This window comes from Eschrichtius robustus, chromosome 19 (assembly GCF_028021215.1).
Source record: "Eschrichtius robustus isolate mEscRob2 chromosome 19, mEscRob2.pri, whole genome shotgun sequence".
Taxonomy (NCBI): Eukaryota; Metazoa; Chordata; class Mammalia; order Artiodactyla; family Eschrichtiidae; genus Eschrichtius; species Eschrichtius robustus.
The window spans coordinates 63,904,426-63,932,395 of NC_090842.1; the positions used below are offsets into that span (position 1 = coordinate 63,904,426).

At 47.6% G+C, this 27,970-nt stretch overlaps 1 protein-coding gene and 1 non-coding gene across 2 annotated transcripts; one reads left to right on the top strand and one right to left on the bottom strand.

Annotated features, from left to right (window-relative positions):
* Positions 1-14,656: 14,656 nt before the first annotated feature.
* KLK5 (kallikrein related peptidase 5) lies at positions 14,657-27,478 on the bottom strand. Its single transcript, XM_068527165.1, is given in 8 exon segments — positions 14,657-15,198; positions 18,169-18,299; positions 18,432-18,688; positions 19,822-19,830; positions 19,926-20,181; positions 22,351-22,406; positions 22,408-22,432; positions 27,337-27,478. Coding segments are annotated over 8 exon segments (1,035 nt in total). The 3' UTR covers positions 14,657-15,039.
* TRNAG-CCC (transfer RNA glycine (anticodon CCC)) lies at positions 25,263-25,335 on the top strand. Its single transcript has one exon. It is a non-coding gene; the product is annotated as a tRNA-Gly (tRNA).
* Positions 27,479-27,970: the final 492 nt, after the last annotated feature.

Below are 27,970 nucleotides of genomic sequence, written 5' to 3' on the forward strand. Positions count from 1 at the left end.
TATAAATCTGCATTCACTTCCTATTGCTGCTGTAAGAAATTACCACAAATTTATTGGTTTAAAACAACACAGATTTATTCTACTACAGCTCTGGAGGTCAAAGTCCAAAGTCAGTCTCACTGGGCTGATTCCTTCTGGAGGCTCTTGGGAAGAGTCCATTCCTTGCCTTTTCAGCTTCTAGAGGCTGCCCGCATTCTTTGGCTCATTTTAAAAAAATGGCCACCAGCATTGAAAGATCAGGAGATCTTAAGCATCTCTTGGAAAGGCCATGACATCAGTCAGCAATGCACCTGCATTCTCACGTGGCCGTAATCCATCCTCAGCAGGGCTCTGAGTGGCCACAGCCCTGGGGACATCCTGTGGTTTTCCTTGGCCCATAGCTAGCTGACTTCCCTCATTACCTGCCTGGCCCCAGGAAGCAGAAGACTTTGTGACCCCCAAAGAAGAAGAAAAGTGGAGACATGGATGCGGAAAGATGTGGACACAAACAGATCAGAGAAAAAGCAAGTCACAAATAACAATACTATTCATACACCATCACCACTGTCATGAAGAGTACTTACATATAGACTTACTTGTAGACTATATATAGAGCACTTATTTTGTTCCAGATACTATTCTAGGTTCTCCACGAATGTTAACTCAATCGCCTCAACATCCTATGAAATAGGAAGTATTATCACCCCGACTTTACAGATGAAAAACTGAGGCACACAGAAGCTAAGAGTCATTTACGATTGACCAAGCTGGTAATCGTTAGAGATGGGATTTGCACACCACCCCTCCCAACTCCAACGCTGCCTCTGTGCGCCTAACTACTGTGCAACACTGCCCCCTTGTGGATCCAGAGAAACACACAGGGAGAGAGTTAGAAGTGAAGGGTGAGGGACAAAGGAGGGGCCCCAGGTTCTCTTGGGTCAGTCACCCTGGAGGCCTCAGCACCCAGCTCTGGACCCAGATGTGGGAACAGAGGAGGCAGGTGGGAACAGAGGAGGCAGGTGCAACCCGGGCTGGTGACAGGAGCCGGGGTGGCCACCTGAGCTTTGCACTTGGTGAGCTCTGAGCCTTGCACCTGGTGAGCTCTGAGCCTTGCACCTGGTGAGCTCAGGTCTTGATCCTGACCGTGGATCTCTCAGGTACTAAAAGGAAGGGCTGAGAATGGAACCTCTGGAGTCAGACCCGTTCCAGTGAGACCTTGGGTGAGGGGCCCAGTGTTTCCAGCCTCAGACCTCAGCCACTGTTATCTCCAATTATTGCTACTAATGTAATGATTTACTAAGTCTGAGAGGTCACCATAATCTCTGTTTATTCTTTTTGTTTTGTTTTGTTTTGTTTTTTGGTCACGCCATGCATCTTGTGGGATCTCAGTTCCCTGACCAGGGATTGAACCTCGACCCATGGCAGTGAAAGTGCCGAGTCCTAACCACTGGACTGCCAGGGAATTCCCATCTCTGTGTGTTCTTGGATCATGGTGACCTTGGGGGTGTCTTCCAGAACCATCTCCTCTGTGCAACCAGCTACCCCCCAAATGATCATGCTGATAATAACGATGATAATAGCTCACTCACATGCATTGAGTCATTATAGTCAGCGTTTCAATTGTGCTATTGTCCTTAATCTCAGGGAATAAAATTATGAGCCTGTCTTTTAAAAAAGCAGAGATAGATTCAGAAATGTGACTTTCCCCATTATAAAAGGAAATCAGTTTTTCTCAGTAAAATCCTCGCTGGCTATATTTGTTAGGGTGGTGGGGGGAGGTGAAAAGAAAGCCCTTTTTTGTTTTTACTTACTCGTGGAGAGAATGTTAACACTAATAGCTAACATATGCTGAGTGCATGCTCTGTAAAATTGTTTTAACGGCTTTACACAGATTAACTTGCTAATATTCCCATTAACCTTGAGAAGTTGCTACTATTGCTATCTCCACTATAAGCAGGGGGAAACCAAGGCAAAGAGAGATTAAAGTCATTTTCCAAGGCTACACAGGAAGAAATAGCTGGGTTTGAACCCAGCGAGAATTGCATGAGAATCTCTGTATGTGTATGTGTCTGTAACTTCATTTCTACTTTATTTTTTGAGTACACATTATTTCCACCTGGTACAAAAACAAAGTATGTTTATAAAAAATGTACAGAGTGATAAATCTCCATCATGACCTTGTCCCCCTTCTGTCCTGTCCTCGCCCTGTCTTCCAAGCATAACAACTAGAATATATTTCTTGGGTCATCTTCAAGGGTTTTGCTGCACATGAACAAGCAAATGCAAAGATGTGTTCTTATTTTTCTCTTGCCTTTAGCCACCAGGCTGGGCTTCTTGAGAAGTAAGGTGTCTCCTGGTGTTCAAACCATTTGGTGAATTCTTTTTCCTGTTATAAGCATCAAAGAACCTGTAATGTCTAGTTAGTTTCAAGGTTTGTGAAACACTGTTTAGATAATGACATAAGTTATAAAACAATGGCGGGTATGAACATTACAGATGATTCGTAATTATATCTATGACTATAAAGCTCTCTGCTGGGAAGGCTTCCAGTGGGAGACATCTCCCCCCAACCCACACCCAAGGGACCTTGTTACTCATTTTGTGGTGATTAGACCTGGCCAGAAAAAGAACATTGAAAATAGTGCAAATAAGATTGAGTGGAAAAGGCACATGGGGATATCTAGGACACTGATAACTGTACACTTCCGATGTAGAAATATCAAATCACTACGTTGTACACCGGGAACTAACACAGTGTTGTAGGTCAATTATACTTCAAAGACAAGCAAACAAAAGAAGAACTCATAGAAAAAGAGATCAGCTGCAACTAAGACCTGGTACAGTGAAAATAAATATAAATAAATAAATAGAAATAAATCTTGAGGACTTCCCTGGTGGCACAGTGGTTAAGAATCTGCCTGCCAATGCAGCGGACACGGGTTCGAGCCCTGGTCCGGCAAGATCCCACATGCCGTGGAGCAACTAAGCCCGTGCGCCACAACTACTGAGCCTGCGCTCTAGAGCCCGCGAGCCACAACTACTGAGCCTGCGTGCCACAACTACTGAAGCCCGCGCGCCTAGAGCCCGAGCTCCACGACAAGAGAAGCCACCGCAATGAGAAGCCCGCGCACCACAACGAAGAGTAGCCCCTGCTCTCCGCAGATAGAGAAAGCCCGCGTGCAGCAACCAAGACCCAACACTGCCAAAAAATAATAACAATAATAAATAAATAAATAAATAAATAAATCTTAGAAAGAAAAAGAGATTAGTTTTGTCGTTACCAGAGGCGAGGGTGGGGGCGGTGGGGGAGGGGAAATTGGATGAAGGCAGTCGAAAGGTACAAACTTCCAGTTATAAGACAAATAAGTGCTAGGGGTGTAATATGCAACATGATTAGTCCAATTAGCACTGCTGTCATATATGACAGTTAAGAGAGTAAATCCCAAGGGTTCTCATCACAAGGAAAAAAATGTTTTCTTTTTCTGGTCTTTGGTGTCTACGTGAGATGATGAATATTCACTACTTATTGTCGTCCTCATTTCATGATGTATGTAAGTCACATCATTATGCTGTACACCTTAAACTTATACAGTGCTGTGTGGTAAGTCCCCTACCTACGAACGCGTTCCATTCCGAGAGCGTGTCCGTAAGTCCAATTTGTTCATTTAAGTCCAACAAAGTTAGCCTAGGTACCCAACTAACACAGTCAGCTGTGCAGTACCGTACTGTAATAGGTTTATAATACTTTTCACATAAATAAAACATAAAAAACAAACACAAAAAATAAAGAAAACATTTTTAATCTTACAGTACAGTACCTTGAAAAGTACAGTAGTACCCGCTACTTCACTGCTGCTTTTACACTTGCTTCCAGACATCCTGGGCTTGAAATAAAGCTACTGTACTGTACTCTATACAATAGTGTACAGTAAAGTGCACAAAAGCACAACCACTTGTAGAGGATGCACGCACGTGACAATGTACGCCAGACCCGTGAACTAACTTATGTGATTGGACATGTGAACACACGTTCACATCTTTGAAAGCTCGTAACTTGAATGTTCCTATGTAGGGGACTTGTGTATGTCAATTATATCTCAATAAAGTCAGAAGGGAAAAAAAGAACCAAAATGGATGGATGAATGGATGAACAAAATGTGGTATATCCATAAAATGGAATATTATTCAGCTTTAAAAAGGAAGGATAGTCCGACACATACTACAACATGGATGAAGCTTGAGGACATTATGTGAAGTGAAATAAACATTTATACACATACACACATTCACACATACTCTCTCCTGCTCACCCACACATTAATGCTGACACACTCACTCTCATGCACACAAAATCACTCCCACACATCCATACACACCCATGCTCTCTTTCACACTCACACACACGAAGACCCACAGCTTTCAGAACCAAGATCAGCTTTCAATTCAAGAGTAGAATCAACCCACCTCTTCCTTCTGTCCTATTTCCAGAGGTCTCCAGGATTACGCCTGGGCTGAATGTTCATTTCCTTTCGCCCCTAAGGAAATAGAACACTGTAAGCTTCAAGTGCACTTCAAGCTTCAGCCTAAATTGCGATGAAAGAAAACCTCAGGCCACATGGTATCATGGGACCTAATGAGAACATTTAGGAAGGAAAATATGACACAAGTGCCTCTGAGAATACACAGCCCTGATGTGGGCGTCCTCCTTTGTGGAAAAGATAAGGTAGACAGTTAAAAAAATATATTCCAATCAGTTATAAAGGTTTGAAGAAAAACAGCAGCAGCAAAACAACACTAATTTTGCCCAGTGGGACAAAGTCCCCGGTTAAGCCAAGTGTATTCATCTCCAGTGACTTAACTCCTGGATAGTTTGTCTGCTTGAACCTCTGCAGCTTCTTTATTATCACCTATAAAATGTGAACCCTAAGTGAAGACGATGGTTATGCAAACTCTGTTCACACGTTTGTTCTGGGTAACTACAGCTGTTCGAGTGATCATTTTAGAATATTTCATGTCTTCTGAAAGTTAAAAGCTACATCTTTAGCTAGCAAGCAGGTGGAGAAGGGCTCAAAATCATTAACGATTTGAGAAACGCAGGTTGAATATGGCAGGGTATTATTTTACACCTGTTCGATTGCCATGGAAAGCTGAGTAATGTTAAGCAGCAGCAGCAACGTGAACTGCAGGAATCCTCAGGTTTTGCTGGTGGGCTGAGGGGGGTGCAGCCGTTCCGGAGAGTGACCTGCCTCTCTTGGTCAAATTAACCATAACCCACATTATCATCCAGCGGGTCCATCCCCATCACCGAACTCCACGGCAAGCTCAACTCAGCCTAACAATCCATGCTGCTGATCTGCAGGGAAAAAAAGCACCTCCTTCCCTGCAAAGCAGCGCTCACCACCCCCCCCCCCCCGTTTGCTGTGATGAAGGGCAGAACAGGGCAAAAGCGAACGCAGAGACCAGTGCAGGGAAGCAGAGAGGAGTTTACAACAGTCCAGTGCGTCTGTGTCTGCATCAGCCACGCATTCTGGAGCCTTCTCTATCCTCTCTGTGACTCCCTCCCTCACTGTTTCTGGTCTGTGATCTGAGTTACCTCTCTTGTACAGCTGATGGAAAATAAACCCCCCTCTCAAGTACTCTCTGTCCTCTTACGCTGCTTTATTCACCTTCATAGCATTTAATGTCCTCACTGAAATAGTACATATTTATACATGTTTGTTGTCTCTCTCCTCCTCCAGGGGAAAAAAAAAAGCTACACCAAACAGACTTTCTCTGACTTGTTCAATGCTATGGTCTGGGAACCTAGAACAGTGCCTGGCACATCATAGGTGCTCAGTAAGGATTTGTTGAATGAATGAATGAATGTTTAGGAAAGAGTGGTTAGCAACTTTGGCTTAGGTGGTGGCACTAAAGATGAGGAAGAACTCAGCCATTGCAACTGACACAGGTCCTACTTTCCCCCCAACGCTTTTATTATGAACATTCTCAAACATACAGCAAAGTTAAAAGAAATTCACAGCAAACACCCATTTACCTGCTACCTAGATTCCACCATTCACAATTCACCATACTTGCTTTATCACGTCTGTTGACCTTCCACCCATCCATCCATCCGTCCATCCATCCACCTGTCTTGTTATTGATGTGTTTCATGGTAAGTCACAGACATCTGTACACTTCATCCTAAACTCTCAAATATATATGTATGTCATTTACTATAAGTTAAACTCTGTTTATGTTTCTTTTCTAAGGGAAAATTCACATACAATGAAATGCACAAAACTTAAGCTGTACTTTTCAGGGAGCTTTGACAAATGCACACACCTGTGTGACTCAAACCCCTATCAGTACGTAGAACATTTATCATCACCTCATGCCAGTTCCCAGTCAATCCCCACCTCCACCCAAGAGGCAAGCAGCATTCTGATTTCTTTCTACCATAGGTTAGTTTTGCTTGTTCTTCATATAAATGGAGATATAGGTATGTACCGTATGTGTAAGGTTTTTTTCACCTTGAGATTCACTTAGGTAGCAGTAATTTGTTCTCTTTAATTACTGAGGCATATCCACAGTTTGTTTATCCTTTCTCCTGTTGCTGGACACCTGGGCTGCTTCCAGTCTGGGTCTGCTACAAATAAAGTTGCTATGAACATCTGTCTGATGGTGGTTTAAAGTTGCATTTCTCTCATGATTAAAGATGTTGAGATCTTTTCATGTTCTTATTGGCCATTTGTGTATCTTCTGTTGTAAAGTAGACCTACCTTTGATTTCTTCCTCTCAAGAAAAGGGATCTTGATATATTTTCTAATGCCCTCATCTAACTTGCATAGACGATCAACCTTCCCGTGCGTATTCATTTTCCAGGGCTGCTGTAATAAAGTACCACAAACTGGGTGGCTTAAAACAACAGAAATCAGTTCTGAAGGCCAGAAGTCCGAAGTCAAGGTGTCTGCAAGGCTGTGCTCCCTCTGAGACTCTGGGTAGAATCTTTCCTTGCCTCTCCCAGCTTCTGCTGGTGGCCGGCAATCTTTGGCTTTCTCCGGCTTGCAGCTGCATCACTCCAACATCTGCCTCCGTCTTCACATGGCATTCTCCTCTGTGTGTCCGTCTTCACATCATCTATCTCTCTTCTTATAAAGACACAGTTATATTGGATTAGGATCCACCCTACATCGGTTTGAACTCATCTTAACTAATTTCGTCTGCAATGACCCTATTTCCACATACAGTCACGTTCTGAGGTACTGGGGATTAGGACCTCGACATATCTTTTGGGGGGGACACAATTTAACCCTAATACTATGGATTCAGTGGCCTGCCTCCTAAATTACGTCTAGGCTCTGTCTTGGAAACAGGGATGCATCCTCAAAGTGGTAGAACAATTTTTTCTGCACCAACTCTGGGGCAGGCACTGTGCAAAAGGTGGAACTGTCATCTCGGTGTTACACGCAAGAAGTTTGATCCATCCACGGCTCAGACAGGTCGAGTAAATTGCTCAAAGTTAGCCCAGGAACTGGCACCCAGGGTGGTGGGACTCCAAATGTCCTGCCACGTTCACGGCTTTCCCGAGTCAGTTCTTCAATGGGCCTCAAGGTGGTGCTAACTTGCAACTCCTGATTCAGTTGGTCTGAGGAGGGGCCAGGATGGACTTGAGGACAGGGGGAGGGGGAAGGGTAAGCTGGGACAAAGTGAGAGAGTGGCATGGACATATATACACTACCAAATGTAAAACCGATAGCTAGTGGGAAGCAGCCGCATAGCACAGGGAGATCAGCTCGGTGCTTTGTGACCACCTAGAGGGGTGGGATAGGGAGGGTGGGAGGGAGACGCAAGAAAGAGGAAATATGGAGATATGTGTATATGTATAGCGGATTCACTTTGTTATAAAGCAGAAACTAACACACCATTGTAAAGCAATTATACTCCAATAAAGATGTTATAAAAAAAAATTTACTCTTAGAAAGCACCCAGGGGATGCTGGTAGGCGTGGGCTTAAGTATCAATGACTGTCTTCGCAATCGTGCGGGCAGCTTAGGGAACTCCAAGACAACAGTAATAATGTTTATAATAACATAATATAATGTTTATAATAATAATCATTACAGAAACGACTATTTTTACATGCTCCTTCTGTGCCAGGCTCTTTGTGCTTGTCTTTGTGTGCATTCTCTCCTTTAACGCTCATGGTAGCCCTATGGGGTAGTCCCACGGGTACAGAACAGGAAGCAGATGCAGATCTGCAACATCCGTCACCTCTTTCCTACGGGACGGACACTACCCATGGGGTACTCAGCCCAGGGCCTGGGGGAAAAGAGGTGGGGGCTCTGGAGGTCAGGCGGCAAGGCCACAGGGTTCAGGGGGCACTTAGGCATCTGGAAGTGCAGGGAGAGCTAGATCAGGGTCAGCAAAGGAAATCCCAGGTCCAGGATTGCCCCCGCCCCTTAAAACTCTCACTGTAGGAATACTTCCTGCCTTTCTTTCTGTCTCTGTCTCTTTGTGTGTGTCTCTGTCTCTTTCCTCTAACTAACCATCATCTGTCTGTCAATCTACTGTCTATCTATCCACCATCTATCTATCTATCATCTATCTATCTATCTATCTATCTATCTATCTATCTATCTATCTATCATCTATCATCTATCTATCTGTCTCTATCTTGCTGAGACCGTCTCTCCATCTCCCTAAGTCCTTCTTCAGGACTTTTCTCTGTAGTTCTGTTTTAGTCTCTATTTAAGGTTCCCCAAAGGGCTGGCTTCTCTCTCTCTCTCCTCTTTAACCTGTGTATATCTGTCTTTAAATCTCTTCTAGCCTCTCTTTCTTTAAAGCTCTCAGTCTCTCCCCCCTCCTCTCTTTCTCTCCCCCACCTCCAGTTTCCTCCCTCCCCCCTGCCATCATCACACTTCTCCCTTGCTTTGGCCCTATGTCCCTCTGCTTTTGTTGGCTCAAGGGCATTGAGGTTTCAGGCATCACCATAGGACTCCTACTCCCTTGATTCACATCCTGGCTCTGCCAGGTACCAGCTGCAGAAATTGAGCCAAATTCATCCAACCTCACTGCCCCTCAGCCTCCTGACTTGTTGAGCGCCTCCCGACTTGTTGAGAACCTCCCTCCTGAGAGGCTGCTGTCAGAACCGGATAGACAAGGCATGCAATGAATGCAGTGAGGTGTCTGGTGCTCAATAAATAGTAGTTGTCATCATTATCATTATTATTACTAATAAAAGGTAACCCACTGCCAGCCTCTCTGTAGCCAACAATTAGATGCTTATCTGGTGTGTGGAATCCTCCCACCACCAAAATTGGGGCCACTCCCTGACCTCGGTTTCTAGCCAAGATCAAGCACCTCAAGAGTGAGGACACCGGGTGGAGGACACACTGGCTTTCTGAGACACACCCGATGACACTTTTCACCCTTAGTCTCAGCCTCTCCGATATCCTGAGCCAATCCTGTGCATTTGGTGTGTGTGTTGGGGGGGCGATCAAGCAAGAATCAGCCATGTCGTGTTAGATAAAGCACCTGATTTGACAAGTTAGGGATATACAATAATATCAGAAGGTGGCCACAGTGAGTAGAAACACACACACAGAGCTTCCCTAGCCTTGCAGAAGGGGCTCTGCCCCTGGGCAGTGTTCATGCAAGATGTGGCTTGACAATCTGACAAGGTTATTTTTTACTCCCTTTAGACCTTAGGTCGGAGGTTGAACATCATCTATGCACCATTATCAACATTATCATCACTGGTTTGTACAGAGTCCCTCTTTTATCCTTCCTTCTTCCCTTCCTTCCTTCCTTCGCATCCCCCCTTCCTTCTTCCCACCCCCCCCTTCCTTCTTCCCGCCCTCCCTCAGTCTTACAAAACATACAGCGTGGTTTTTATGTGTGTGTAATTTTAATGTATGTAATCGGCCCTGGATCACACATCTCATTCTCTTCCAAGTTGCTTTTCAAACAAGCACCGTGTTTTTAAGACCCATCCATGCTGTTTGTGTTCATACATCTGCCCCGCTGCAGGAACTCCATGGAGGGTGTCCACACATTCACCCAACGACCTCCCTCGGTATGGACACTCCATGGCTACCAACTCCCAGACACCGCAAAGAACACTGCAAGTCATATCCCTGTATGTGTCCACTTGTGGGTGTGTAAGAATTTCTTTGGAATGTATAACCAGGAGAGAGATGGCGGAGTCATCGGGTGTGTGTATACTTAATTTGATGAAGTAGTGCCAGACCCTTCCTCAAAATTGAAAGCACCACCCTTACCCAAGTAGCACCTGAACATTCTAATATGTGTACATCCCTAACAACACTTGACGCTATCCATTCTTCTAATTTTCTCCACCCTAATGGGTGTAGAGTAGTTCTCCTTGTTTCAATTTACATTTCTCGGGTAACTAATGAGTTTTGAACAACCCTCTCATATGCATAGCTTTTCTACAAATTGCCTATTCATACCCTTTACCCATTTTCCCCAAAGGGCGTCCATCTTTTTTCTTATCATTTCACAGGTGCTTCTTGCCTATTACAGGTATTGGTCCCTTGTCCATTTTTGATATTACAAATAATTTTTCCCATTCTGACAAATGCCTATTAATGGTCTGTCTTACCTTCCTTTAAACCTAAATTCTTAGTTTTGACATAATGAACCTAATCAATGTTTTGTCCTATGATCTGTGCTTTTGAAGTCTTAAGAAGTCGTTCCCTGTCACAGAGATTCAAAGATATTTTCCTTGATTTTTTTTTTCTATTGACCTTATAAGTGTATCTTTCCCATATTGGTTTTTAATACTTCCAGAGTCCACTTTCATGTGTGGTGTCAGATAGGAATCTGCATTTAGTTTTCTCCTCACAGTGAGCCAGTTTTCTTTCTTTCTTTCTTCCTTCCTTCCTTTTTTTCTTTCTTCCTTTCTCTCTCTCTCTTTCTTTCTTTCCTTCTTTCTTCCTTTTGCAGCTCACCAGCTCCTTAGTTGCGGCACGTGGGCTCCTTCATTGTGGCTCAAGGGCTCCTTAGTTGTGGCTCACTGGCTCCTTAGTTGTGGCATGTGAACTCTTAGTTGCGGCATGCATGTGGGAGCTAGTTCCCTGGCCAGGGATCGAACCCCGACCCCTGCATTGGGAGCTCAGAGTCTTAACCACTGCACCACCAGGGAAGTCCCATGAGCTAGTTTTCTTAACACCATTTATTAAGTGTACCTTCTTTCCCCCATTAATTTGAGTTGCTACTTTAACATATTTTATATAGAGTATATAAAATTACATTGAGTTCCCATGGGCCTCTTTCTGAGCTCTTGCTCTGTGTCTCTGATCCATTTGTCTGTTCTTGCACTAATACCTCACTTTAAAAAATACATTAATTTTGTTTTGTAGTATGTCTTAATGTCTAGTAGGGCAAGAAGCTTATTTCTTGCACCACCACAGCCCTATTCTCACCGCTTACATCACCGTGTGGGAAACACACTGATCCTCTCCACCCTTAATGGAAACTGTTTACTGACATCTGTCCCATCGTGGTTCTGGAGCCAGCCTCCTCATGGGAAAAGACACATCCTCATCCAGGAAGGGAAAGTCAAACCTGCCAAGGAAAATTTGCACAGTGTCTTAGCTCAGCATTTAGTTCCTAGAAACTTTATTTCCCCCACCATTTCCTCTGTATCAGCATACTGAAAACCAACTCCAGTAGCCCAGACACTTGAGGTTTTATTCTCTCTGTTTCAAGCCCAGATATTGGAAGTCCATGCCTGGAGCAGGTACTTAAGTAAGTCGCCAACAATGCAGGTTTCCTCTTGCTTCTTGCGATCGAATCTTTTTTTTTTTTTTTTTAAATAAGTTTATTTATTTTATTTATTTATTTTTGGCTGCATTGGGTCTTTGGTGCTGTGAGTGGGTTTCTCTAGTTGCAGCGAGCGGGGGCTACTCTTCCTTGCAGTATGCGGGCTTCTCATTGCAGTGGCTTCTCTTGTTGTGGAGCACGGGCTCTAGGCGCACGGGCTTCAGTAACTGTGGCACATGGGCTCAGTAGTTGTGGCTCGCTGGCTCTAGAGCGCAGGCTCAGTAGTTGTGGCGCACGGGCTTAGTTGCTACGTGGCATGTGGGATCTTCCCAGACCAGGGCTCGAACCCGTGTCCCCTGCATTGGCAGGCGGATTCTTAACCACTGCGCCACCAGGGAAATCCCGCAATCGAATCTTTATTTGTGGCTTTTATCCTCAGAGTGGCTGGTCTACCTCTGGGCACCTACATGCCAGGTGAGAAGAGAGGGAAGGACCAAACATAATGCTCTCCCTTTTATCAGCAAAACAAAAGACTCCCAGGAAAACCCAGCTTCTAGGTTTCAGCTTATGTCTTTTTTTTTTTTTAAACACTGATCCACGCATGACCCTCTTTTATTTTACTTAGTTATTCATTCATTCATTTCAACAAATAATAAATATCTGTGAACCCAACATCCAGGCCAAGAACTAGAACACTGACTATTGTTTACATGTATCTTTACGTTCCTCCCCAGTCTGTCCTCCTGTCTATAGCTCCATCCCAAGTTATCTATCATACTTCAGCTCATGTCTTACTGCTTAGAACTGGCTCACGTGGCCACCCGGTGAACCTCTTTATTTAGGTCACGTGCCACCCCGAGCAACAGATGGTCCCAGGTGGTAATGCAGTGCAGAGAATGATGACTACGTCTCAGTTTTGCCCAGCTTGCCCTGTGCTGAGTCAGACAAGTTCACACTCCACAATTTCTGCCTCCTGGCCCACACACTTCCCTTCTCATCTCCTGCTCACCCTTGAGCCTAAACCCGATCCAGGATGCTTCTGGGTTCTGTCATCAGGGGGAATAAGCATGGGAATGGGGTGGTTGGACAATCAAAGTACACTGCTTCTCCTAAACTCTTTTCACCAACGCTTTAGCAAACGTTACATTAGGAAAAAGTCAAATGGTTTAAAACCGTTGAAGAAACTAGAAACTATTCAAATGCTCATGCACAGTTAAAATGGGTAACTAAATTGAAGTACGTTTACAAAATAATATACTTGGCCACAGTGAGAAGGAAATGTTTACAACTATAGATAAAAGTCTGGGTGAACCAAACAAATATAACATTGACATCTGGATGCTGAAGACTAAAACTCGTGTCTCCGGATGTGTCCTTTTCCTTGACGGCCCGCTGCTGCTGCTGCTGCTGAAAGGGTTACTGGAGGGTCCACTTGCACCAGGCGGCCCCACCCCCTTGGCCATAGCTGACTGGACCCGGAGTCAGCACCTCTCGTGAGCATCCAATCAGGTTTTTTCTCTCTCTCGACTGTGAACTAAGACTAGCCAATCGCTGGAGCCAGTTATCAGGGGGATGATGGGAAAATAGAGGATGCCCCTTGCAGGAAATGAGAAGAGAGAGACCGTGAAAGCAAGGTCACGTGGGGGAAGAGTGAGGGATCCCAGAGGCAGCTGCTTCTGTCCTGACATTTTCCGACTGCAAGTCATGGATAGTCTGTTGCTAACGCACCTTCCCTTTTCAGCTCTGGCCAATAAGCAGCTCCATTTTGTTCTCCACCAACAGCCAGAATGATCTTCTTAGTGCACGTCACCATCTGGCTTTGAAACCTCTGGTGGCTTCCCAACCTTTTAGGAAGACAAACCAACCAGCTTCCAGGTATATTGGTCTTCTTTGCGTTCTGAGAAATGCCCAGACTGTCCCCATCTCAGAGCCTTTGCACTTGTCCTCCCATCTGGAACACCAGACATTCACGGGGCTAGTCCCTTTTCATCCCAGACGTCTCAGCTCAAATGACACCTCCTCTGAGAAGCCCTTCATGTTAGTTTCCTGTTGCTGCTGTAACAAATGATCACAAATGCAGTGGCTTACAACACAAATGTACTCTCTTATTGTTCTGGAGGTCAGACGTCCAAAATGTGGTCTCACTGGGCTAAAATCAAGGCATTGACAGGCAGGGCTGAATTCCTTCTGGGGGCTCTAGGGGAGAATCCATCTCTGTGCCCTTTTCATTGCCTAGAGGCCACCTACATGCCTAGGCTCATGGCCCCTTCCTTCATCTTCAAAGCCATCAGCATAACATCATCCAATCTCTCTCTCATTTTGACCCCCTATCCTACCTCCTTCTTATAAGGACCCTTTGGATTCTACTGGTCTCTCCCTCTCAAGATCCTTAATCACAGCTGCAAAGTCCCTTTGCCATATAAAGTCACATATTCACAGGTTCCAGGGATTAGGATGTGGACATCTTGGGGTGAGGGTGGGGGTCGGAGTAGCTACTGCTCTCCCGCACCCTTCGGACCTCCCAGTGTAAATACACATCCCCCCAACGTTCCTTCTCTTTCCTCATGCCCTGTTCTCCTTTTATTCATATCACATACTTATTATAGTATATAATGTATTTGTCTATCTCTTTATCGTCTGTCTTCCCCTACTACAGGCGGAGCTTCACGCAGCAGGAATTCTTCTCTGCTTTGCCCGTTGCAATATCCCCGGCATCTGGACACATTCCTGGCAGTCGATCAATATTTATGAATAAAGTGAAAAGCAGATCGAGTGAAACTCTGTTTCCTGCAACTGAAATAACCTAATAGAGTACACACAGCAGTGCCGAGGGATGAGTGACTTGTTCCTGGCTGCCCGGCCACTCAAGGAAGAGACCACACACAGAGCCCACTTCTCAGACGTATTATTTCTGGGACCAAATTTGGGTCACAGCTGCAGAGAAGGTGGACTCTGGACCCGAGGAAGGAAGCACTGGGGAGACAGAGGTGCAGTGCAACTCTCGCCCCGGTCATTATGGGAACTGTCTTCAGGATCCCACCAGAAGGACGTGTCCATCCACTGTCCGGGAAGGGGGGGGACCTTGATTCCAGGAGACTGGGGGCGGGGCCCTGGAGAGATGAACCACCTCAACATTCTGGGGAAGGAAGTGGTGTCTGGAAGGAGTACCTGCAGGTCTGCAGGAGTCCCCTGCAGGACTGCAGAAGTCCCCTGCAGTCCCTGCTGGGGTCCCTGCAGGGGTGGGGACTTGCAGGGGGCGAGGGAGGCCAGAATGCCGGGTCCTAGGACGACTCATGAATTAGACTGGATAGTGTCCTGGGTCCACTTGGAGAACCGGCAGAGGTCGGTGTAGACGCCGGGTCTGTTGGGCTGGGTGCAGGGAAAGTCTCCCCAGGACACAAGGCCCTGGAGGGAACCACTGCAGACCACGGGGCCTCCGGAATCACCCTGTAGAGGAGAGAGAGGGGCACAGAGAGGCAGCGATGTGGGGAGGTGAGGGAGGGAGTCATACAGATGAAGAAGGACCAGGGCAGCAAGAATAGAGACACAGGGGTGGGAAAAGTAGAGAGATGAGGAGACACAGACAATGACAGAGAGGGAGACACAGGTAAAAAGAGACACAGAGAGAGAGAATATTAATATTTCACCCCACGTTCACCCTTTAGAAACCCCCTTTGTCCCTCTCTACCCAACTCCCAACCTCCTTTCTGTCTGTCTCCCTCATTGTGTGTCTCTGTGCTTCCTTCTATTTCTCTCTCACTCTCCCCTCCAACCTTTGAATATTGTGTTTCTCCTACTGGACACCCCTTCCTTTCCCTTCCTCACCCTTCACCCATCCTTGACACCAATCCGCCTTGTGCGTATACCTCACTTTTGCAGAGAGGCAATTCTCAGTCCCTGGGTGAGGGGTTCTCAACCTGGGCACCGCCGACATTGGGACCAGATGATTCTTTGCTACGGGAGGGTGTCCTGTGCCTTGTAAGGCATTTGGCAACACCCCTCTACCCACTACATGCTAGGAAACCCCTCCCTCCCCAGCAGACAGCTGTAACGATGACGAAAAGCATCTCCAGGCATTGCCATACATGCCCTGGGGGGTCAGAATTACCCTGGGGTTGAGAATCACTCCCTTGGACTAATTTAGGTTGCCTGTGCTTAATTCCCCATAGCTCCCTGTAATTACCCTTCTGTAGTAATATTCAGCACTCTTTACTGTCATTTCTTATTTATGTTTACGCAAAATACCTACAACCTGGCTTCTTTCCCCATTATAATGCAGACGCTCTTTCCCAGGCAAAAAAAGCTTAGCTGCCCCCATCGCTAAATTTCAACTTTCTTGTGGTTTGATTTCTCTCATCATTTTTTGTTCGCCCTTGTTTGACATCCCTACAGAGTTTCTTTTGCTCAGCAGTTAGTTAACTGCTCTGAGCCTTGGCTCCTCGTCTGTAAAATAGAGTTAATAATAAAGCTTAAATGAGTAAATTGAGCTGATGCATCTGAAACACTTAAAAGAGTGTCTGGCAATTAGTTAACTGCTATTAGTGTTATAGTATTATTGTTATTATTTCTTGCTTTTAGCGGCCACACCCAGACCACACTCTGGTATGAAAAAGCCACTCGAGGTCTAGGGAAAAAAAAAGCAAGGTACTACCCTTGGCTACAGAAAGGCTAAGTGGTTTACAATGTTGACATCCAAATTAGATGTGCTTTCTTCTGATAAAAACCCCTCCACCCATCCCTCTCTCCAGATGTGGGTGCTTCCAGTGTTAAGTGGGGACAGAGATTAAACTGGGAGATCTGGGGAGTTGCTGCAACTGTCACATTTGTAAGATTTGCGGGGGTGGGTGTGGAGATTTTCCCAGCCATCAGAATGGGACTGGAGTGCTGTCTGAGCCCACAGCTTACTAAACACCAATATTACTGAAACATACATCCTGCCAGCAGAGAGCTTGTTAATTTACATTCCTCTAGACCCTTTGGGGACCTGAATACAGGGAAGGGTCCTGAGCTGTAACAGTTTAATTTCTGTCATCCTCAACAAATGAAGCTCCCATGAGAATATAAAGAAACTCTGTACTGGGGATGAAGAAATATTTGCTGAACATTGGGTCCCACTCATCTCTCCAGCCTCAACCTCTGTCCCCCAAACATGCTGGCTCTTTTTTTACTCTTTGAATCAGCCGAACTCCTCCCTGCCTCAGGGCCTTTGCACATGCTTTTCTTGCCCTTAACCTCTGCAAGGCTGGCTCCTTTGTGTCATTCAGTCTCGGCTCCAATGTCACCTCTTTGAGGCCCTCCCAATCACCCTTCCAAATACTGCCCCCCATCACTTGCTATCATAAAACTATGTTTTATTTCCTGCACAGCCCTTACCACTCTCTGAAATTATCCTGTTTATGCAGTTTCCTGACCATAGGATTTTTTTTAACCTTTTTGCTATTCCAACAACTTTGTGATCAATCCTCTCTATTAAATATTTTCTTTTAAAAATACCTACCATGGGTTTCTGTTTTCCTTCTTTAAGACATTTTACTAGCATTTGTCAGAAAACTTTCATACTACAGATTTTATGGGAATGAGACACTTAAGACTGCATCTGCCTGAAATGTGCCAAAATAAATAAGACAAAACTGTGATGTATATTGTCTGAAGGGTGGCCCTTAGATGTGATATCTTTATTCAGGGCACATCCTGCCCTTCTATACAACACAGCCTTGAGCTCTCCCTTGAGACCTGTGCTAATACAGTGGCCATTAGCTATATGGGGCCCTTGAGCACTTGAAACATGGCTAGTCCAGATTGAGATATGCTGTCAGTGTAAAAATACTCACTGGCACAAACAAACCAAAAACAAACAAACAAGGAAAAAATAGAAAAAAAAGAAAAAACAAATAAAACAAAAAACAAACAAACAAAATACACACTGGCTTTCAAAGGCTTACTGTGAGAATAAAAGAATGTAAAACATTCCATTCATAATTCTTTTATATTAATTACCATTTGAAATGATGGTACTTGGGATACATGGGATTAAATAGGGTATATTATTACAATAGTCAATTTCAGCTGTGTTTTACTTTTTTTACATGTAGCTACTGGAATGTTTAACATTACATGTAAGGACTTCCCTGGCGGTCCAGTGGTTAAGACTCCGCGCTTCCACAGCAGGGGGCACAGGTTCGATCCCTGGTCATGGAACTAAGATCCCACATGCCGCACAGTGGGGGGGAAAAAAAACAAATAAAATTACTTGTAAGGCTCACATTATATTTTTACTGGACAGCATTACTCCAGAATATGAGCTCTATGAGGACTGATTTGATCATCACAGGGTCCCCAGCACATAGCAAGGTTCCGGGTTACATGGTTGGTTTCAGTGTGTATCTGCTGAATGAACGGAGAAGTCTCTAGCCTTATCCTGCAGGAGTCTCTGCCGGCCTGCTCACCAGCACACAACATAGTGTCACCTATCTGATTTGGATAGGCCGTCTTCAACCTGTCATCACTTAGCACAGTGATGTTCAAGCACTGGAGGACTCTGGGGAAGGTAGCTGTCAAACAGAGAAATGCAGAGCAGGGCCACAGTGAGCGGCGGAGGAAGATGGGAAGGGGCAGAGTGCTCAGAGACAGAGAGGGGGAGAAGGCAGACACAGGTGGGCATCGAAAGAGACCTGGACACTCACCCTGGGGACTGCTGGTTGTTTCCCAGCCAGACACCAAGCAGCTGGTCCCAACAGATGGACAATGGGAGGAGATGCTGATGGGCCTGACATGCGGAGTCTCACGGATTCTTTTGTTCAGTTTGATGAGCATGAGGTCGCTGGAGTGGCCGGGGTGGGAATAGCCGGGGTGGGGGATGGATTTGATCCCCTGAAACAGCTGCTGCCTGGATTCATACATGCGTGACAGGCAATGGTGGCCAAGACGGATTCTGAAAACTCTGAGGAAGATGGAGCTGATCACGACCAACTCTGACCCTTATCCCCATATCCAATGTCAACCCCAACGCCAAACCTACTCGCAACCCCAGTCTCACCCCTGTCCACAAATCCACCCCCAACACCATCTTTATCTTCAACCCCATGCCTATCCCCGCCCCAGTCACAACTCCAAACCCATCTCCATCCCGTCCCCCGCGCTAACCCTAATCCTTTCCCCACACAGAAACCACCCACATATGCAGTCTCAACCCCAACTCTATCTAACCATGCCCAACCTCAAAGCCAACCATCTCCAACCCCACCCATAACTCTAATCCAAAGCCCATCTTCAATCCTACATCTATTCCAAAGCCCCACCCTATCGCAATTCCATTTTTATCTCCACTCCATCCCAGTCTCCACCCACCTCTAATTCTAGAGCCAAACCCAATTCTATCTTCATCCCAAACCATCAGCATATGACCAAACCCAAATCCAACTCATTCTCGACTCCAAACCCAACCCTAACCCCAGCCCCAATCTTTTACCCACCTCCAAATCATCAACATATGCATTCCCAACTTCAAATTCAGCCATCTCCAATCCCATTCCTGTCTCTAATCCAACACCATCTTCATCCCGTCCCATCCCACCTCCAATTCTAAAGCCAAACCAAATCACAACTCTATTCCTAACCATCCAACATTTGCATTCCTAGCCCCAAATCCAATTCATCCCTAACTCCCAGCCAGTACCACAAGCCCCTCCCCAATCTAACCCCATCCCCACCCCAACTCTCCTCCCCAACTCTATTCTTTTTTTTAAATTTTATTTATTTTATTTACTTTTTATTTATGGCTGTGTTGGGTCTTCGTTTCTGTGCGAGGGCTTTCTCTAGTTGTGGCGAGCGGGGGCCACTCTTCATCGCGGTGCACGGGCCTCTCACTATCGCGGCCTCTCTTGTTGCGGAGCACAGGCTCCAGATGCGCAGGCTCAGTAATTGTGGCTCACGGGCCCAGCTGCTCCGCGGCATGTGTGATCTTCCCAGACCAGGGCTCGAACCCGTGTCCCCTGCATTGGCAGGCAGACTCTCAACCACTGCGCCACCGGGGAAGCCGCCCAGCTCTATTCTAAATCCCATCCCCAGCTCTACCCCCTCCTGCTCCCTCATCCCCGTCCCATCCCCCCCACCTCCATGCCCCACCCCCCTCAGCCCTCCTCTGGAGCCCCCCACTCACTGCTTCGGCAGCGGGCGGCCAGCGGGCGGCCGTGAGCAGCCACGGCGAGTCCCCCAACACGGCCCCGCAGTAGAGCTTGTTGGGTCCCGGCAAGAGCGCACCCTGCCGCGGCCGGCTGTGCCTCTCGCAGTCGGTCCCATTCACGAGGCGGCTGCTGGTGCCGTCAGCCGCCCGGGTGTTCTCCGCGGCCCCAGGTCCCAGGTCCTGGGTGCTCCCGGAGGGCCCGACGGCAGAGGAGATGTCGCAGGAAGCAACGCCATTTGCGAGAACAGGCTCTGGGAGCAGAAAACGGGGGGGGGGGGGGGGGGGAATGGAGCTCGGGGGCGGGGCTTGGACTCGGGGGGCGGGGCTTATAATCAAGAGGCGAGACCAGCCAGAGGACTTCTGACCTTCGAGGGGCGTTTTTGTTGCGGGGGGTTGGGGGGGGGGGCGGGGGCGGGCGGGCAGGGCTCTAGGGGCGGGACCTGGTTTTTTTTTTTTTTTAAAGGAATTCTTTTATTTTTTATTTATTTATGTATGTATTTATTTATTTATTTATTTTTGGCTGCGTTGGGTCTTCGTTTCTGTGCGAGGGCTTTCTCTAGTTGTGGCGAGCGGGGGCCACTCTTCATCGCGGTGCGCGGGCCTCTCACCATCGCGGCCTCTCTTGTCGCGGAGCACAGGCTCCAGACGCGCAGGCTCAGTGATTGTGGCTCACGGGCCTAGTTGCTCCGTGGCATGTGGGATCTTCCCGGACCAGGGCTCGAACCCGTGTCCCCTGGATTGGCAGGCAGATTCTCAACCACTGCGCCACCAGGGAAGCCCCGGGAGCTGGTTTTAAGAAGTGAGGGGTGGGGTCAAGCCTTAGCGAATGGGGTCTGGGCTAGAGTGGGCAGAGCCTGAGATGTGGGAGGGGCTTGAAATCGACTTGGGCAGGGCCAAGGCCAGGGTCCTGAGGAGGAGTCGATCCTATAAAGAGCCCTGACTTTGGGAGAAGAGGCAGGGGCTGAGTTCTAGGAGCTGTGGTCAGGACCGGAGGTGGAGCCTGGCCCGAAGGAGGAGAGCCAAAGGGGCTGGGCCTTTCTTGGGGGAGGGGCACAGCTCAAGGATCCCTGACTGTAGATAAAGTCTGGACTTGGGGTATGGATGGGGAAAAGGGGCAGAGTCAGAGCTTGTGGGCTGGGCCAGAGTTGGAGGAGCAGAACCAGGAAAAGTGCTCAGACTGGGGTGGGGCTCCCGTGGGGTGGGGTGGTGGTGGAGAGCAGAGCTATTTTGCGAATTCTCGAACACAAATGTGCCTCCTGAATTATCCTGCTAATATCCTTCTCCCTCACACAAACCTGCGGATAGGGGCACAGATATCCTACCCCATCACCGTTCCCCCATCGTCTGTTCACGCGTTCACTTGTTTATATTCTTGCTGAGGACCCAGACAAGTGAAACCCTTGTTGCTGTCTTCATTTATGCACACAGTCCAAGAAACAGGCACACAACGGCTGTCACAGACGTGCACACGCACAGTTACACAGGGAGACGTGCGTCGTCTCCATAGGGACAGTTACACACATAGCTCTGCCTCGTGGTACACACGCTTCCCAGGTACACACATTCGGGGGCAGCCTTACATGATCTCACTCACTCACACACAGTGTTTTAGTGACCTGTGTATATATGCCTCGTGTGCAGGCAGGTAGAGACTGCCACTCACTTCTGCACACAGCATGGTGGCATGGTGACAAGGTTAGACTCCGTGGACCAAGCATGACACAGGACAAGTCACCTAGCATCATCCGCCTTCACACAGCCACTGTCTCGTGGTGACAGCCTCTTCTGCACACTCAGTCTGTCACGGGAGGGATGGGCACGCCACACACACACACAGCGTTGCACCATCACACATACAGCCCCCTACAGTCACACAGTCACCTGCAGTCACCCACACGTAGACCCTCAAGCAGTCACATGTTTGCAAAGATAGCCACACATAATCTTGCACCCAACCACAATCACACAATCACAAACGGCTACCCGAAGGCACCTAGCCACACATTGTCATGGTGCCAAGCACTTTTGTCACACACAATCCTGTCACACAGGGACAGAGACCAACAGTTATACATACACAGAGCCAAGCAGCCACACACAGTAACACTCACAGTCAATGATACACACACAGCACCCTAAATGCACAAACACCCAGCCACACAATCACATCTACAGCCTCAAAGAGTAGGCACACCTGTCACAGACGGTCACTCAGTATGGGAAAAGGCACCACACACACACACACACACACACACACACGGTAGCAGTCATCCAGCCACACACAATCACAAATACAGACTCACATTCACCCAGCCTTGGAGCCATAACTAGTCACACGTGTTCCCCCGGTGCCACATAGAGAGTCACCGACAGCCCCACGATGCAGTTAGCCTGCGTGCACACACTGGGATTCTGGGTACCTGTCACCCCCAGAATCGGTGCTGTGATCAGTGCACCGACCATCCGCGCCCAGGGGTCCAGCTGTAGCCAAGGTCATTGCACCTGGCGGGGGGTGGGGCGGGGAGGAAAAGAGAGTGGGGAGGCCCAGGTGATTCTGGGAACCCTTATCCCACCCCCACCTTCTTCCCTCCCCTGTTTCTCAGAGCAGAGAGGGACCACGAGGACATGGCCCACCCAGAGCGCTGAGATGAGTTGAGACTCAGGGCTTATAGACTTCAGAGGAATCAACATCCAGCATCCTTCAGTCTCCGAGAGAGGATGGAGAGAGGATGGGGGATGCATCCCAGACCAGAGCCAACGCAAAGACATCTCTCCCTTCCCCCGCCCCCGAGCCCTCACCTGCCACGTCCCCCAGGTAGGGGGCGGGGAACCCGCTCCCAGCTCAGTCGCAGACTCTCAGGCCCGCGCCGCCGCCGCTGTGCTGCAGCCGCTTACTCCTCTGCTTCGGGCACCCGGCCTGGGTTGTAACGACCCACTGATCCCTGGGGCGCATTCCCGGGTAGTGAGGCGCCCTGCCGGGCCTTAGCAACCACGCCTCCGGCCTCCCCCCATCTCCACCCCCAGAGCACTCCCCACCCAGTCCCGAAGGCCACTCCCTACCTCCCTGGCCCCGGGATGCGGAGGGGTCTCCGGAGGTCTGGCGTCTCACCAGCTCTGGAGTGCCCTTAGCGCAAGTGTTTTTCTGTCTTCCCCGTGCCTTCACTCATTCTGCCTCCCTCCGCCCCACTTCTCCTCATCTTTCCTTCTACCCTTCCTCCTCTCTGTGTTCCGCTTCCCTCGGAATCTTTCTGAGTCTCTCTCAGTATAAGGCGCCCACCCAGTGTCTCTTTCTGCTGTTTTTTTTTTTTTTTTGTAGCTTTATTGTGGTAAAACTGAGGTACAATAAATATACCATATTTAATGTGTACAATGTGATGAGTTTTGACCCACACACTTCCAACCATCACCCCAGTCAAGATAATGAACTATCACCCCAAAAGTTTCCTCAGGCCCCTTTATGTGTTTCTGTGATTCTCAATTCATCTGTCTTTCTCTACACCCCTGGGTCTCTCTCTGTATCTTTTCTTTTCTGTTATCTCTCTTTTCTCTGTGACACTACCCTTCTCTGTCTCCCTATTCTCTGTTTCTATCCCTGCATCATCTTCTTCTCTTTCCTCTTCTTCTCCTTCTTCTCCTCCTTCTCCCCCCCCCCCCTTTGTCACTGGCTCTGAGTATGTGTATCTTTGTGTCTTTCTCTTCCTCTATCTCCCTCACCCTCCATTTGGGCCAGGAAGACTCTGGCCACTTTGCTGAGGGACCCCCCTCAACCCCTTCTCTGCCCCTCACCCTGTGACCAGGGCCACCGGGCAGAAAGGGGCGGGGATCCAGTCTAGGCCCCCCGCAGGTGACTTACACAGTCTGCCTGGCACAGCCAGGCATGGCTGAGATTTGGGCAGGGCCACCTGTCAATGGGGAAAGAGGCCAAGAGGCCAGGATAGGGGGTGGGTGGCTCCCGGCCTCTTGGGAAATGGGGCACTGGGTAGGGAACGCAAAAGGTGCCTCCTCCCTCCCCGGCTCCTGGGCCATCCAGGGCTGCCTCTTCTGACCTCTTATCCCTTCCAGCTCTTCTTTCTGTCTGCCCCCAACTCTATGCATCCATCTCTAACTGTGTCTCCAAGTCTCTGTCTCCGCTAGGATATAAGAGCCAAAGACTCATCTGATACCTATTTACTGAGCATCTACAGTGTGCCAGACTCAGATCTGTCTGTGAAGAAAAGTAGACAAAGATGCCTGGAGATGCTGCCTTTGCAGCTCTCACATTCCTTGAGGGCAAAAACAAAGCTGTCTTGTTCACTTCTGTAATCCAGCACCTGTTGAATGGGAGGTTTTAGAGCCCTGAGACTCGTTTCAGTGTACAGGGAAAAAAACTTAAAAACATAAAATTCTGAGGTTTGTTTTGGCTATTGCAATGAATATTTCATGCATTAAGGTGACAAATCCAGCAGCCTACCTCTTTTAAGCCTACAGTCTTTTAAGTTTAGCTTACGAACCTTTTTATTCCAAATATGTGTTTTGATTACAGGAAGGGTTTTGTTGTTGGTTTTTGTTTTCGTTTTGCATTTTAATTTTTTTAATTGAAGTATAGTTGATTTACAAAGTTGTGTTAATTTCTGCTGTACAGCAAATCGTACCAATGTTTTCTTTTTTTATTTTTATAAGAATATGGTTGAGTCTCTTTTTTTAAATTTATTTATTTTCTTTATTTATTTTTGGCTGCGTTGGGTCTTTGTTGCTGCACGCGGGCTTTCTCTGGTTTCGGCGAGCGGAGGCTACTCTTCATTGCGGTGCCCACAGTCTTCTCATTGCGGTGGTTTCTCTTGCTGCGGAGCATGGGCTCTAGGCGTGCGGGCTTCAGTAGTTGTGGCACGCGGGCTCAGTAGTTGTGGCTCGCGGGCTCTAGAGCGCAGGCTCAGTAGTTGTGGCTCACGGGCTTAGTTGCTCCGCGGCGTGTGGGATCTTCCCGGACCAGGGCTCGAACCCGTGTCCCCTGCACTGGCAGGCGGATTCTTAGCCACTGAGCCACCGGGGAGGCCCCCAATGTTTTCTTAGGTCAGTCTCCCAAGGCAATAGAAATAAAAACAAAAATAAACAAATGGGACCTAATCAAACTTAAAAACTTTTGCACAGCAAATGAGGTAAGTCTTTATAATAATGTTGGGTCCCATTTACAAACTAAGTTAATTAAATATCTTCAAACATTTAAAAACTACATTTCTAAAACCAACTCCATCTCTTCTGGAAGTCCTTCAGTTTTTAGGCAAACCTTCCAGAGCATGTAAATAAATTTATACATCTATGTATATTTTACTTATGAATATGATCAACTGGGACTTCGCTGGTGGTCCAGTGGTTAAGACGCTGCACTCCCAATGCAGGGGGCCCAGGTTCGATCCCCGGTCAGCGAACTAGATCCCACATTGCTGCAATCAAGAGCCTGCATGCTGCAGCTAAAGATCCTGCGTGCCGCAACTAAGACCCGGCACAGCCAAATAAATAAGTATATAAATAAATAAATATTTTTAAAAAATATGATCAACATTGCATTCTGTCAAGTATCCCAACACTGGATATAAACTTGGGATGACTCTAACTTAAAAATCGCAGAGCAATGGCCCATTCTGAGCTGAAGTCACAAGACCATCCCCACAGTAGATAAAATTCTAGTAGACATACAGACACCTTAAACACCAAACGTGCAGAGATTCTGCTTCCAACAATATTCATGTTAAGGGCTGGGTCTTCAAACATCTCTATGCTCACTTTGAAAACATATCAGAATTGGAAGAAGATGTTCATATAGGAGAGCAGTTAGGAACCCAGACTCTGGCACCAGCCCCCCTGGCATTCAATTCTGACTTGACCGCCTACTGTCTTCGAGACTTTGGGCAAACCATGTTACCTCTCTGTTTGATATTATTGTTAGTATCCATTAAGGAAGGTGATTTCCTCTCAGTTAACTGAAGTTGATTTTGGTCTGGACATTCATGGATTGGGTTCTTCCTGGTGATCCCAGTGAATTTCATGCCCTTATTTATTGTTCATAACTTCTAAAAGGGGTTGGTCAAGGTGGGCCCGGGGCCATCACGTGACTTAATATTTTCATGTACTCGTAAAAAGTCAATTACTCCCTCCCATCGCAAAAATTTCACCTTTGGTAAATTTCACCTTGATAAAATTTCACCTTTCTTTGGTTCTTGAGACATCTAAGTGTGCTTTTTCTCAAATCTAAAGATCTTTAGAATGGAGAGACACTGTTCTTTTCATACACTGCCTCTGTCTTTGGACCACATAACTCTTCTATCATAAGATGACATATGGGGCTTCCCTGGTGGCACAGCAGTTGAGAATCTGCCTGCCAATGCAGGGGACACGGGTTCGAGCCCTGGTCTGGGAAGATCCCACATGCCGCGGAGCAACTGGGCCCGTGAGCCACAACTGCTGAGCCTGCGCGTCTGGAGCCTGTGCTCCGCAACGAGAGAGGCCGCGATAGTGAGAGGCCCGCGCACCGCGATGAAGAGGGGCCCCCGCTTGCCGTAACTGGAGAAAGCCCTCGCACAGAAATGAAGACCCAACACAGCCAAAAATAAATATAAATAAATAAAAATTAAAAAAAAAATGACACATGACTGACTTTGAATATATCCTACGGTGTGGCCGCTCTGTGTAACAATTTCCAACTTCATTCTACTCTATGCTGGGCAAACATAAGGTTGCGATAAATGTTTGTGAAGCAAATGGACCATTGTGTCTGATTCTCCCTCTGTTCCTAAATATTTCTCTGCTCGAAACTTCAGCTCCCATGTTGGACCCTCTTTTCCCTTTCTCTGGGGAGCCACTTACCGTCCCATTCGTCTTCCTGGGAGGATGCCTGGCTCAGATGTCTTTTTGTCTTTCTTGGAGCTGGTGCAGCGGGGGGTCAAGAGAGGAAGGCCTCTCTGAGGACAGGGACAGACCTGGGGCTTGGGGATAGGGGTGCGTGCATCAGTGTGGGATCACGCGCGGTGCATGTGGGTGGAAGAACCCCAGAAAGCATGTAGAAGCCTGGGTCCTCACCCAGTTCTGCCTGTCTGCCCCCCTCATTTCGGGGAGGGCCTCCAGTCTCTACACCTCCCTGCCCATCCCCCTCTCCTCAAATGGACTGCAATGAGATCTTTCAAATACCCACATCTGACCCTGTCCTTCCTTTTCTCAAGGCCCTCAGGATCAAGGTCAAGCTCTTCTGCCTTGCACTCAGGGCCCAGCACCATCTTCCAGTGACCTACTTTCCCAGCCACGTCACCCATTTCTCTGGCCTCAAACCCCAGCCCCCACCAACCTGGATGATTTGCCATCTCTGGAACACACCAGATGTTCTCACACTCCCAGACTTTTCTGCAGGTCATTAGCATCTTGAGTATGTCACCCACCCAAACTTCTCCACACGGTGAACTCATATGCAGCCTCCCTCTCCAGCTCTCCCAGCCCCAGCCCCTGCTCAGCCCTCATCTTCTCCCCCTGCACCATCACTTCTACTCCTCCCTGGCCTCTGGTCTCTCCTTTCCGGTCCATTCTGCACGTGGCCCCAGAGCTGCTTCAGCTCACATCCCTTCCATGGCTCCCCACTGCCCTCAGGAGAAGCCCTAGCCTCTCAACCTGGGGTCTGAGGTCTTTTGGGATCTGGTCCCTGCTCTCTTTATCTCCCATCACTCTTACCCACACACAGTGGCCTCCCAGCCCTCTCATCTCCCTGCTTTTGCTGCTACAAGGGGAGTTTAGTGGAGACAGCCACCCCTCAGGGCTAGCTAGGTGGAGGAGACAAGGATGTCTTCCCAGGGAGGAGAAAAATCAAGTTGGGCTGTAAAAGGGAACTAAGGATATCTGGGCTTCAGAGAGGCAGAGGTGGGATAAAAGCAGAAAGTACCACTGATAATAAAATTCACTCTTTATTGTTCACACGGGTGTGCCAGGCACTGCTGTATGTGTTTCACATGTTCACAGCCTTGAATCTCCCCAACAACATAGCCACCGCCTTATGAGGGATATACGATTATTATCCTTATT